Below are 13,324 nucleotides of genomic sequence, written 5' to 3' on the forward strand. Positions count from 1 at the left end.
GAAATAAAGAGAGTTGATCTTACATAAGATATACTTACTTGCTGACATTTTTCATCAATCTGGTCACATACGAGGTAAAAGTTCACACAAGATTGCCATAACGGTACATTTATAAGTCAACGTGATAAATGAGCTAAAGAACTAAAAAGTAAGAACCGAAAACTTGCAAAGTAAAGAACGTCAGGAAAGTGCAGGAACAGCATTACGACCTCTGAAAAATAATCGAAGTGTTTTTGGTCTAAGGACAGATCCTAAGCCAACACATGGCTGGACTTCCTGCCCAGCGTCCAGGAGTGACGCCCTCAGGGTCTCCTCTTTCCAAATCATAAGCAGTTCTAGATTTTAAGGGAACCAACATTATGTACCCAAAAGGCCATATGATAAATGCATGTTTTTCAAACTAGGGAATTCTTTTGATTTTGATCTAGTCTTCTTTCTGCAAGAGCAAAATACTAGCATTCATTTCTTTCACTTACTTATTATGGGCAGTTTCCATTTCTGAACGCCACTTTATTTTTCAGATAATTTCCTTAATCAGTATTCAGTTACATCTGGATCCAGCATTCCCAACCGAATTCTCACACTTTTCATTGAGGACTAGTTAATGACTTACAGAAGTTCAGCTGAACACATTTAAAAGCTCTCATGGTCATTCTCTGAAGGGGTGAAGAAGAGTTGATCCCATTATTATTCAAGAAAAAAGGAATGAGAAGTGGACACAATGAGGCTATTGCCTTAATAAAGGTGCTATAATTTAGGCCCTGTTTACCTAGCAAAAATAATTTCAATTGTAGCAAAAACAAGTCATTAAGAGTAAAAACAGACACTATTCAAATGGCAAAGACATACAGTTAGCTTCCTGTCTCAAAATGAAAATAGAGTGAAAGGTTTTGCTCCTAAATTTTTAATTTTATTTTACATTTGACAAAAATGTCATATAAATTTAGAAATCGCTCCTTTACCAAAAGAATATATCTTGCTAATTTCAAAAGATGAATTAATTTATAACTAAATTCTCAGTCTGTAATGTATCTTTTCAGAGAGAAACAACATTCAGATTTTTAAAAAACAGTATATTCAAAGATAGCTCAAACTCTCAAAGTTTTCAGTAACAGCAGCCTTTCTAAAAGATCTATGAGCTCATTTGACATCCACAAACTAAAAGAAACTTACACCTAGAAAACAAAGTTGGAAATGACTTTTTTTCTAAACTGTACTCCTAGTTTATTTAAAGGCATGATAATCTGCCTAACATACTCAGAAGAAAAACATCTGATTTCAGTGTGAAGGGATGACAATATCCCTATTGAGAATTAAAACAACACATTCTTATTTGACTTAAAAGTTTCTAGCTTAACAAGTCAAGTTCTATTAAAAACGAGATGGACCAAAAAAAAAAAAAGACTGGATAAACTTAAACCTGTCATTTCAATAAAAGCTTGTGACCTGTTGATTTTTAAATTCCTCTGGGCTCTGAAATTATGCTACCAAATTTCTAGATTATTCAGCACAACTGGACTAGCACTACAGTTGGATGACATCTGAAATAAGCTAATTTCACAGAGTCATCTCTGGGAGCAATGGGCTCAAATTATATTTTGTAACTGAGCACAATTAAAAGATAAAAAAGAGGTAGTCTTTATATTAGACTTTTCAGAAAATGCAGCAAATCAGTAAGAACCTCTAACAAGTATACAGATTGATTGTAAAAAAAAAAAAAAAAAAAAAAAAAGGTATAGCCGAACACCTGCCAACACTTTGTAGAAAGTGATGGGAACAAATAACGTCAAAGTCGATTCTTTCTCAATTAATGAATTAGTTGCACGTGAAAGAGATTTGAATTTTTATTTTTCTGAAAAATGTACCCTAATTTCAGAGACCTTTCTAAAGTTCACACTACAGTGATGTTGGTGGTGGCTTTGGTTATTTTCAGCTGGAAGTGAGCTAAAAATAAATATCTAGAACTCATGCTGAACGTGGGATTTCCTACGAAAGGCACAGGCAAACTCAGCTCCTTATCTGACACATGCCAGAAAATATTTTTAAAGTAATAAAAGTACAAACATATTAAAAATGTAAGTTCACGGACTAGTGAATAGGCTATTTCTTTGCTTCTCTCTATAGAAGTTTACTTCAATGGGTTTAATCACTAGCTCAATCTCTGGAGACTGGGGGATAAATATTTCAGATTAAAATCACTTCTTTCTTTTCCATTCATTTATTCTGCCAGTTAGCACCTACAATGAGCAAGGCACAGGGCTGGAATTTTCTGAAGGAAATACAGCTGACACAAGGAGGCAAAAAAGGTTAATTCCTTTTATAATGAAAACTGTTATGATGTGAATCTGACTTCTTCAGTTCTCAAACCTAGAAAGCAAATTTTCAAGGGAGATCAGGCAACATGGGGTGCCTCTCCCAACTTCCTGGGAGACTGTTGCCATGTCAGGACCCCAAAATACGAAATCCCAAACAAGGGGATTTTTCATATCACAAGGACTAGCACTGCCTCCTGAAGAGCATTTCCTAAGCAGACCTGATAATTTCATCCCCCAAAATACAGTACTTAGTTTAAAAATAAGAAACCATTTCCTTTCTCTGTGTTCAAGCTCGTTCAAAAATGTCCAAAGGAGGCTAACTCCACAGGGGTCTCCACAAAATAAAACACCCCCCCCCCCGAATAATATTTCTATGACTTCAAGCTTCCATTAGGTTTATTTAAGTGGATTATATCTGAAGAGGAGGAAACACTCGCCACAGACATAGCATAAATGTTCCGTTATTTCAACTTACTTCAGGAGGTGGAAAATTTCTATTAAAATCCTATTAAATCAAAACCACAAACTTCTTGCATAAAATTATTTCAATATTCTGACACAGTACTGTGGGGTGTGGGGGATAGAAAGGCATTCCTTAAATTTTTAAACACATTCTGAGAAGAATCTATTATGTTAAAAAATGAAATAAAATGCGTTTCTTGGAAAAAGATATATACATACACACACATACAGTACATTGTCAGAAGAGAAGGCTGGCCGAAAAAAAATTTTTAAGACCAACTTCTACATTAATTTAAAGCAATTTCAAAATTAGCCAGAGCAAATTAGTTACATTCAAATATGAACTCTTTTAAGTAACAGTTATGACTACTATGGCATTTTATTCTTCAGCTCGCTACTTCAAGAGGTCTAAACTAAGCCAGCTTCACCAGGAGTGAGATTGAGTCCACATTATTTCATTTTAGACAAATGTGCTTCTTTGTTTATCATGATTCTTTTACCTTTTGCTCTTTTTAGGTTATTTCCTAAGTGATATGTGAAAACCGGCAGATCTCACTACTTTTATTCTCTAATGCAAAGATAAATAATAGGTCTTGCTTTAAAAGGGAAGAATTTTTGAATCAAGTCATCATAAAGTCATTCATAAATTTTGATTTATAAATCAAAAGTCTTGATAACACACAGAGATATAAACTAATATACACAAAATAAATGCATACTTAAAAAAAATTCTATACATCTATATATATAAAGGAAAATGCCGTGTATAAAAAGTTGTTTCCTCATCACTTCTCGATGTAATATTGGAACTATGCGTAGAATTATGAATTCACAGAGCCTGGGGAAAGGAGATAGAAGGAGGGTGACATTTAAAAGTTCATCTTTCCCATCTGTACATTCTTCTGAGTTCACCCTGCAGTTTGAAATCACACAGAGCTTCAAAAGCCACATAATCTCAATTCCTAGTTTAGAAATTCCACACTATCAAAATCTCCAGTCCTCTCTATATACAAAACGGAAGCGTTTTCCTTTTGTATATCCATGAGACTGGTGTTTACATAAGCAATAGTGAAGAATCATCAGCCCTTCACAGACACTGTGCGAATTTTCATCCATTAAAGCTACTAGCAGGTTTGTCCCTTCAGTTTCCTAAGTTACCAAGATAAGGACCTGCATTATAAACATAAGCACTTTCATTTCTAAAGAGACATTAGATAACCCAATTACAGACTAATCACCATGAACATGACTGATCACGTGCTCACACCGCATACACGAGCCATCCATGTTAACGCATCACACTTTGAAAGGCAAATTCATAAAGAGCTGGAAATTCTGATTCTGTGTTACAAATCAGGTTAACAGAAAGCTTCCTTATTAAGGACTCAAACTCCCCCTCCAATTAAAATCAACATATTTTAAAATATGTGCAATAATGAGACATGAAGAAAAGAGGGAAAACTGACGTGCCTACCATTAGAGTGGTAAGTGGTACAAAAATGATCCATCAAGATTACATACAAATGTGAACGGTTGTATATTAAGTGCTATCATTAAACCTACATGGATTTTCCATTGTAACTGAACAGGTGACATTCATATTCAAATACTTCACCTTTTAAAAAATGTATCAAAAGGTAGCCATTAGCCACATGTGTCTATCAAGTACTTGAAATGTGGTTACACCAGACTGAGATATGCTGTATGTGGAAAACACACACCACAAATTTAGACATTAGCACAAAAAGCAGAAAGCAAAATATCTTGATTTTTTTATGTTGATTTTATGTTGACATGATATAATGGATTAAAGTAAACAGTATTATCATGGATTTCACCTGGTTTATTGTTGGGGTTTGTTTTTTTTGTTTGTTTTTTCACTTTTTTATGAGGCTACTAGAAAATATAAAATTCAGTATTTTGTTCATATTATATTTCTATTGGACAGCGCTTATCTATAATGTTTACAGGACTGTTTTCATCAAAGCCACTGGGTGACACTGTTTCTCCACTAAACTGATGCAACCAAAGCAATTTCCTGGCAGAGGAAAAAGTCTTGCACATACACAGGCATGCACACGTGCACACTCGTATACACACACCAACAGACATCATGTGCTCCTTATTCATATTCTTAGGATAAAAACACATGAATACATGTAAGTAATTTCATCACCATCATAGCAGGACTGGCAATACTTAAAATCTGTTATAATCATTCAGATTCCTCAGTAATACATGGCAGCTCTAATCAAAGCAAACAGGCAAAAGTTGCTTAGTTTGTGACTTTTTCCAAATGGCTTTCTATCTTCTAGTAACGTTCTTCATGACTTCCTCTAATATTACATCCTATTTACTTACACTTTAATGGATTCCTATGGAAACTATGCAACATAATTTAGGTGAACAAAAACCACCAGCTGTTTTTGCTAACAAAGAAATGCTTTACACATGTGCAGATTACTTTTCACCCTGAAGCTGGAAATACTGAAGATTTTAAAATCGATTTATTGAAAAAGTAAAATGAAAACAAAACTCAACATTTAAACCACCATCACACACTTCTTCCTCTTTGATGAGATAAAGACTCTACAAAGTAGGACGCTGTAATGCAAGTGACATTCATTTCTAGGACAAAGTCCTGAATAGCACATTGTAAAGGCTGGCTGGTAGGTGACCAGAAAATTCATTGTAGGGGCTCAAAAGAGTTTTGTGTTACCTGTACATTTAATGGGTTTTACTCAGTCGTCTAATTCTGAATGAGAATTTAGGGTTGGCTTCTTGTGTAAAATTACAAATGAAACGTTAGGCTTAAAATGATCTGCCTGACTCCTTTCCTATTCTGCTTCCCCAGCAGCAGATTCAAGTCCAAGAGAGAATTGGATAAAAGCCAACATTTTGCCTCTGGCTGCTACATACTTTTAGCTGACTCTCCCTCAGTTTCCTTTTCTCTAAAATCAGACTAATTCTAGTCTCTTAACTACAGCCTGCACAAAATTAAGCATTTTAAGATCACATTGCATCAAGTTCCTTACAGCCATAGACTACCTCAGGATAGGAAAACCATCATTGTCTACCTTGAGGTATAACGTCCTAAATCCGGTAATATTTTCATCCGTGTTTCAGAAGTCCTATTAACGTATACTAAATTAATTTCCACTTCAAAGAAACAATTCTCCCTTGTCTTCAAAACTAAAGCTGCTCAAAATCTAAAACATTTATGTTTAACCATTACGTGTTGAGGACCTTCTGAAAATCTGTCAAAACAAACTTTTTCCCCAGAAAAATGAACAGATGAAGATTTACATAAAATTTCAGACAAGAGGTGAATGGTTCTGGCTTTAGATTTAAAACCTGCTCTAAGCTATTGAATGCATTCTTTCAATGATTATCTAACAGATCATTCAGATATTTTACCCTGATTTCCCCTTTTCTTATGTTGATGTCTCATTACCCTAACTAGGCTGGAAGCTCTGCAAAGCCAAGGTGTTACATCATTCCTGTGTACAATTTGTATGGTTTTTAGCACAAGGCTTACTTAACACATAGACAAAATATGTTGATATGACTTTTTATAGGTTCACTGACCAAAGACCCTTATGAATAACATTAGCTAGGGACAGCATCTTTTAAAATAATACACATTTTGAGTGAACACGTACGACTAATATTTTCAGCAACCATTATCTGACAGATCTTTCTCTGAACTACAATCTCTGCACATCTTTAAGATTTTTCCACCCAGAGATCAAACCTGTGGATTGTATGCTGACAATAGTGCAAACGTACATTCTCAAGTGCAAAGTTAAGACAATTCCCTAGGATAGCCTTACAGAAAATAAAAACACACACACAAAAAAAAACTCCTTTAAAAAATACTACTAATAGTAAAAGTAGATACTGATAGGTAATTCCTACAAGGATTTAAATTTCTATGTGAAGGAACTAACATTCATCTGAATATTAACAGCACAGATTTAGGTGCAAGAATATGGAGGTGTCTGAATCTTCCGGCTCATTCTGAAATATCTGATAGAGCTTCGCTGAAAACATGAAGGTGGAAAATAAACACAAATTGAGTTTTCAGTCTAATGTATTTGAGGTGCTTTTTTTTAAAGATACAATTATAAATATCACACCCAGAAGAGAAAAGGGAGGCGGAGACTCCATAGAATAGGAGACACATGGCCAACAAAAACAATTCACCAGAAACATGTAGGATTATGTGTAGTTTCACAAAGCTCAAGAAACTTGCCCTATGCAAAAAGGTTTCCTGAAAAATCCAACTCCCACCCTAAACCCCAAATAAACTCATTCTTCTGCTAGATTAAATAACCCAAGTTTTCAAGGAAGTCTACATAGACTCTATTGGGCTGTTACTGGCAAAAACCATATTAACTGCAAATCTTAAAATATAATATATAGGCATATTTCTAATTTTGAGGTTCATAAACATCCTACTTCAACATAATAAATGAGAACTTATGGAAAAGGAAGTGAAATTAAATTTGGTGAAGCCTTTATTCACCTAGAGTCTTGAAGAGATTCTTCTCAGAGCTGTATTTCCTAACAGAGTACAACAAATTCACACAAATGTCACTACAGATATAATGAATGTTTTTTCATGCCAGTGTCACTCACCCTTGCCTGCCTGCACCCCCTCCCCCCCAGGCTTTTCGAAATGTATTTCATACACAGAGTCACTGTTCTGGTTGTTTATTTAATTAACATGACAGCCCAGCATACACAGCATTTCTTTCAGTTCTACAGTTTTAACTTTTTTACACTTTAGACTCAATACAGAAAGAGTAAAATTACTGTTTCCCTCCTTCCAACCCCTGTAAATTTATATAGATTCACTATTTCTGTCACTTAAACAGTTTTTCAGTATGCTTTAAATATCTATATTCACAAAGCAAAAATCACAATTTTGTCCCTACACACCAAAAAATTCTTTTCCCTCACCCTTCCCAAGGGATAAGAAAATCTTGTTTTTCCTTTTTAGTGTTTTCAGAAGTTGGCATTAATGAATTTTAATTCTGTCAACAGGTCATAAATAATCAATATTGTTCTTTATATCGCCGAGTTATACTCCTGAAATCTGATAGAAGCTGAATTAAAAGCCCATGACTGTTTCTGAAATTCACTCAATTTGAGAAGTATGTTATGTTATCCTGAAATGTATTTAGGAGTTTAAAGGACAATACATTCTATATTTTCAGAAGAAATACTTCTGTATTTTAAATCTATATCATAAATGCAAGTAAGTTACACTTTTTACCAAAGATGTGCGAAGGCCTACACACATGCCTACCATTGAAAACTATACCTACTACTATATTCTACTCTTTTGGTTTTGTTGTTTTGTTGTTGGCTTTTTTGCTTGAAAATATCTTTCTTATATCAGTGATGAAAAACTTGATTCTACTTTTGATAACCAACCACTAGACTCTTAAAAAAACTATTCCTACAAAAATCTGCTAAATGTGTTTTTTTGCTAGAGATGTTTAATTGAGAGCTTCGAGGACTTATGCCTGGGAAACTATTTTGATTTTTAATTACACAATGTGAAGTTTATAGCTGTACATTTCTGACTGATACTGTACCCATCACAAAGAATTTTGTCATGATGTGGTACAAATGCATTAATGGTGACAGGCATACGGCTTGTGTTTATTTTATGCGAAACGAGAGGCATTAAATTCTTCTTACTATGTAACTGAAATAAAACGGCACTGGTTTGAAATCTTTCAAAAATGAATACGTAAGGTGGTCCCAGTAATTAGAGGGGAATGACTGGCCAATTGCATTCTTTGATGTATAAGGAGAATAGAGAGACACCCCTTCGAATACAATTTTCAAGTGCTAAAAACTGCTAAATTAAAATTTTATGTTGAAAACTAACATTTATCAATCACGCATAATATCTAATAATTTAAGAAATTCTAAGGACCTTAGAGTTTAGAGGGCACAGTGATACCTTGAGAGAGACATACCTGTCCTGGGATGTGAAAATCTACTTAGGGAAGACACATACACCTTAGTGGAACCCCCTTAACACTGCCAACCAAAAAGGTACAGTCTGACTCACTGATCTACAAAATCTTGAGGATACTGGGCTTACACCTGAACTAAAAGCCATCCAAATGTTACCGACTTTGTTCTCTCCTGAGAGTAGACAGCTTCACTTGCATCTCACAGATACACCCCGTGTGCCATTAATTTTGGGACTGAAGACTAGATCTATGTCTCCTTCCTTCGGTTGAAGCCATTTTTATGATCAATGCTGCAAAACTCAATTCTATATGTAATAGCTGATCTATTGTCTTCATTATGGCTCAGGAAGGGAGGGAGGGAGGGAGGGAGGGAGGGCAATCTGTCATCTGGTTTGCCTTATGAGAATTTTATCATCTATTCTCCTTGACCTTTTAGAATTGAGTCACTGCAGAGAGATAGTTCCTAAGCAAGTGGCCACTATCATTCAAATGGAAAAGAAAAGGCTGGAATTCTCTCACCTTTACACCTCAGGATGAGCAAGGTCCAAATAAATTCTCCAGAGGCCTCTGCCAGCCTCTCTGTGTTTTATGTCCTTACACCTCTACTTAAAATTCACTTGTTGCCTGAGGATTGTCCTCAGCTAAGAGTAGACTTTTCTTCAGAAAAGAACTCCTAAGCAGGTAGCATTCAGGGCAGTGTTATATATGTGTTGTATAATTATTTTGATTCTTGATTTCATAAAGCATGTGGATGACAGTGGTACCCTTTGCACCCTTAATCAGAAGTTTGTTTCCTTGTGATAAAACAGATAAGACATTTACTATATAGCTCCTGAACTTTTCACACAGTGAGGATAACGTATGAGATATTGCCGTCTTATAAGATCCTCTGGCGCGTTAGTTCCCACCCACCCCCCACAATTATGCTCGGCAACAACTTTAATGGGTCATATATAAAAACTAGCCCTAAGCAACACGTACACACGCACCTATGCCCTCCTTAAAACTTCAAATAAATAAATTTCTGTTCAATGTAACCTTGTTTTTCCATCAACCATAAGAGATAGGCTTGAAAAAAATAGCAACCGATGAAACGGACCAAAATAGATTACAAATATACATTTTCAACAGCCGTCATCCACAAAATATGTAAAAATGCAAAGCTCAGTTATTTTCTTATAAGTCTGCAGATTATTCAAATCCTCCACTTATCAATTAGCACCAGAGAAAACAATTAAAAATCTACGGGTTAATTAACACTGCTGGTTAATTCCCCTAAACACCTTCTTATCTTAAATCCACCATTAACTCCTTAACTTATACATGTTAATATGAAAATTTCAAAAATTAAATTTCAGAGGCTAAACGATATTAATTTGGAGTCAAGTTATTTATGCTTAAATCACAGATTTGCCTTAGAAATTAAGGTTCAATTTTGCACTGATCAGATCACATTTCCCTGTAAGTTAAGAAAAGTGTGTGCGAAATATATTTAAATTAGCAGTATTTTCATTTAAAAGACATTCTCTCGGTGACTTTAAAAAGAAATTAAAATGTGTTTTCCCCCTCATTAGTTTACCCTTCAATAGACAGCTTACTTTATTCTGGTGATTTCCAGATTTCTACCAAAACTAAGTATCAGTCAGTGGCCTGTTTTTAACTTCACTCTTAGAGTAAGCTAAACCCAGGAAATATTTGCCTTATCTAAACGAAAAGCTAAATAAGTGCATTTGTTTTAAAATAAACACAGAGACTATGATGCTGTCATCCATTCTGCTAAATAATGTCAAACAACCACATTCTGTGTAATCAGCTCCATTTCAGAAACAAACTGGTCACTGCACCATATGGTGACTGCTATTTCTTAGAAATACCCAAATGATTATCCACAGAATAACCTAAAAAGAAAAAGCTTACTATGTCTTAGGATATTCTCTCACTCCTTAAAGTTGTCCTAACAGTACCACAGGTAGGCATAAATTTAAATGGGAAAAGTGTAAATTTCCACTTGCTGTACATAACCAGCTCTCTACCACCCCCACCCCCAAGTGTCAAATCAGCTTGGAGTAGAAAGGTGAACACTGAAGTACTCCTTCTCAGATACAATCTGTATTTAAAATTGGGATTTGTTCTTTAATGCCCCTTAGAGCAATTATATGCCATGGTCTCAAAACACTTAATGATAATAAGGAAATTAACTGGTCCCCAAAATTCACTAAACTTTTATCTGGGATAACTTCTCTCATAATTCTAGACTCCTCCTCCTCTCTGAAAGATTGATATTACCAGCGAGAGTATTTAGAAATACTCTCCTGAATTAATATTTTCTGTATAAATGCATTTGAATTTCTAAATATTCACTTAAGTATGTACATACTCAAGAGAAATTATTTAAGTTGACACTAACAGCCCAGTCCACGATTTTGGCAAATTCTGAAGTTCAGACATATTGTTCCCCAAATTGAAGTTTACGATGATAATACAAAACATTACCATATAAAAATCTATGCCCCCAAATTACATTTTTACAACCTAGGCACCACCAAACGCAGTCTCTTCAAGAAAAACTTAACTGCAAAACCAGAAGATGTATCAGCACCTCACCTTCAAGCATTCCTCGCTTTAACTCTAGAATATTTTTACTGACTTCCACAAACGTTTACCTGTCCCTTTAGAAGAAAGAAATTTTATAAAAAGAAACAGAAAATTTTATAAAAAGAAATCTAATAAAATCCTCTTTTTAAAAGTCACCCATCGCTTAAAAAAAATTAAACTTAATTCAAGCATTTCTGCTAAAGGAGGAAAGCATGAGGGCACTTAAAAGTGTAGGCAAGCCATACGCCAGGTGTAGCAGATCTAAAAAGTTGGCTCAGCTGTAGACCCTGCAAAGCTCATCTAGTTTTATTACTTATTCGTCGTTCCTGTTGTTTAGGTTATAAAATATTGTGTGAGAGGGGGAGAAAAACTCGCTAGTTTCCAACTAAGTCTAAAGTGAGAGCAGTTTTCTAGTCTATCTTTCCTTCTGTTCCCAGCGCTCGAATTCCCTCCACTCCGTGGCAGATCCCAAAGGTTTCAAGTTTTTTCGAGAGGTGAGTGAGAGGGGCAGCCAGCGCTTACCTGTTCCCTCGGGATGCAGGGCAGGGAGGTCCTCCGATGGGACTTGCTGCTGCAGCCCGACATCTCGGCGGACACCACGGAGCTGGACCGCCTCCTCCTCTTAAACACTGGGATCTCTTCCTTGGTCCCAGCGATAAGCTGGGACCCGAAATGCTCCCTCGGAGCCGCCCCCGCGGACTGCGGCAAGATTTGCTCCACGTACCTGGCCAGGAGGATCCCCAGCACTCCGGCCACGTACGCCAGGTAAGGTCTCCAGGCGACCTTGAACCTCTCTAAGGAAATGAGGGCCACGGTCCTGACCGCGCTAGTCAAGGCGATCATGAGGACGCCCAGCCTCAGCCTCAGCACCAGCCATGTCGCGGCGGCCAAGCAGCTGAGCACCACCCCCGCGGCGGGGAGCGACAGTAAGTGATCCTCCCCGACGCCCAGCCCAATCTGGACGAGCGCTTCCCCTCCGCAGCAGGCGGCCAGCAGCGCGACGGCCAGAGGCAGGCGCACCCCGGCGCGCAGGAGGCACAAGCCCATCCAGAAGAAGGCACACAGGAGACTGAAGAGCAGCGCCGAGGGCTGCAGCCAGGGGCCGAGCGGCGCACCGCCCCCGGGAGCACCTCCCCGAGGCCCAGGGAAGACGCCCCCTTCTGCTCCCGGGGCCGCTTCCTCCTCCTCCGCCGCCGCCGCCGCCTCCTTACTCCGCTCCAGGTCACAGCCGATCTCCCCGCGGACCAGCCTCACCAGCAGCGCCAGCAGAAAGGACAGGGAGCCCGCGCACAGCGCCGAGGAAAGTTTCCGCGAGCGCCGGAGCGGCCGCAGCACCAGGGCGCCCCAGCAGCCGCGGCAGCCTGCGTCCCGGGGCGATGCGGGGCCCGCGCGACGGTGGCAGTCCGGGCCCGCCGCGGGGGCCGGCGTGGTCTCCGCCTGGTCGGGCTTGGCCCCGACTAGGGCGGCCTCGCCCGGCACAGCCATGGTGCGCCCTCTTCGCCGACTCCCCCAGGTCCCCCCGACGCCCCCACCCCGCTACCCACACGGACACGCACGCACGCTCCCCCCCCCCCCCCCCAATCCCACACTCGGAATCCCTCCTTCTTCTCCCAGGCCCTCGAGCACTGAAAGTTTCAGCTTTCGAATAACTCCTGGAGAAGGCTAGATGCTCCAAAGAGACGCCTTCAAGTGAAAAGCTAGCACAGGCAGAAACGATCAGACTTCCTCTTTTTCTCTCGTAGAAAAGCTTTGCAAAATTCTCCGTTCCACCCCCACCCCCCGACTGGTGTCCTCCGGGGTCTCTTCGGGCTTCAGGATTTTAAAGATTGCCCGAGGCGTCCGGCGCGCGGGGGCAGGAGCCGCTGCAGGAGCCGGGGGCGCAGGGCGAGCTCGGGGCCATCCCGGGCGCTGCTGCGCGCGGGGCCCGCGGCAGACGGAGGTCCCCCTTCTCTTCCT

At 38.6% G+C, this 13,324-nt stretch overlaps 1 protein-coding gene across 2 annotated transcripts in view; it reads right to left on the reverse strand.

The window, feature by feature from the left end:
- The window catches only part of PDE3A (phosphodiesterase 3A), a 311,065-nt gene extending 298,212 nt beyond the window's left edge, over window positions 1-12,853 (reverse strand). For both annotated transcript variants that reach the window (XM_057702753.1, XM_057702752.1), the window contains exon 1: window positions 11,891-12,853. In XM_057702753.1, the coding sequence (XP_057558736.1) occupies window positions 11,891-12,853 (963 nt within the window). The remainder of the gene's footprint in view (window positions 1-11,890) is intronic.
- Window positions 12,854-13,324: the final 471 nt, after the last annotated feature.

This window comes from Hippopotamus amphibius, chromosome 12 (genome assembly GCF_030028045.1).
Source record: "Hippopotamus amphibius kiboko isolate mHipAmp2 chromosome 12, mHipAmp2.hap2, whole genome shotgun sequence".
Taxonomy (NCBI): domain Eukaryota; kingdom Metazoa; phylum Chordata; class Mammalia; order Artiodactyla; family Hippopotamidae; genus Hippopotamus; species Hippopotamus amphibius.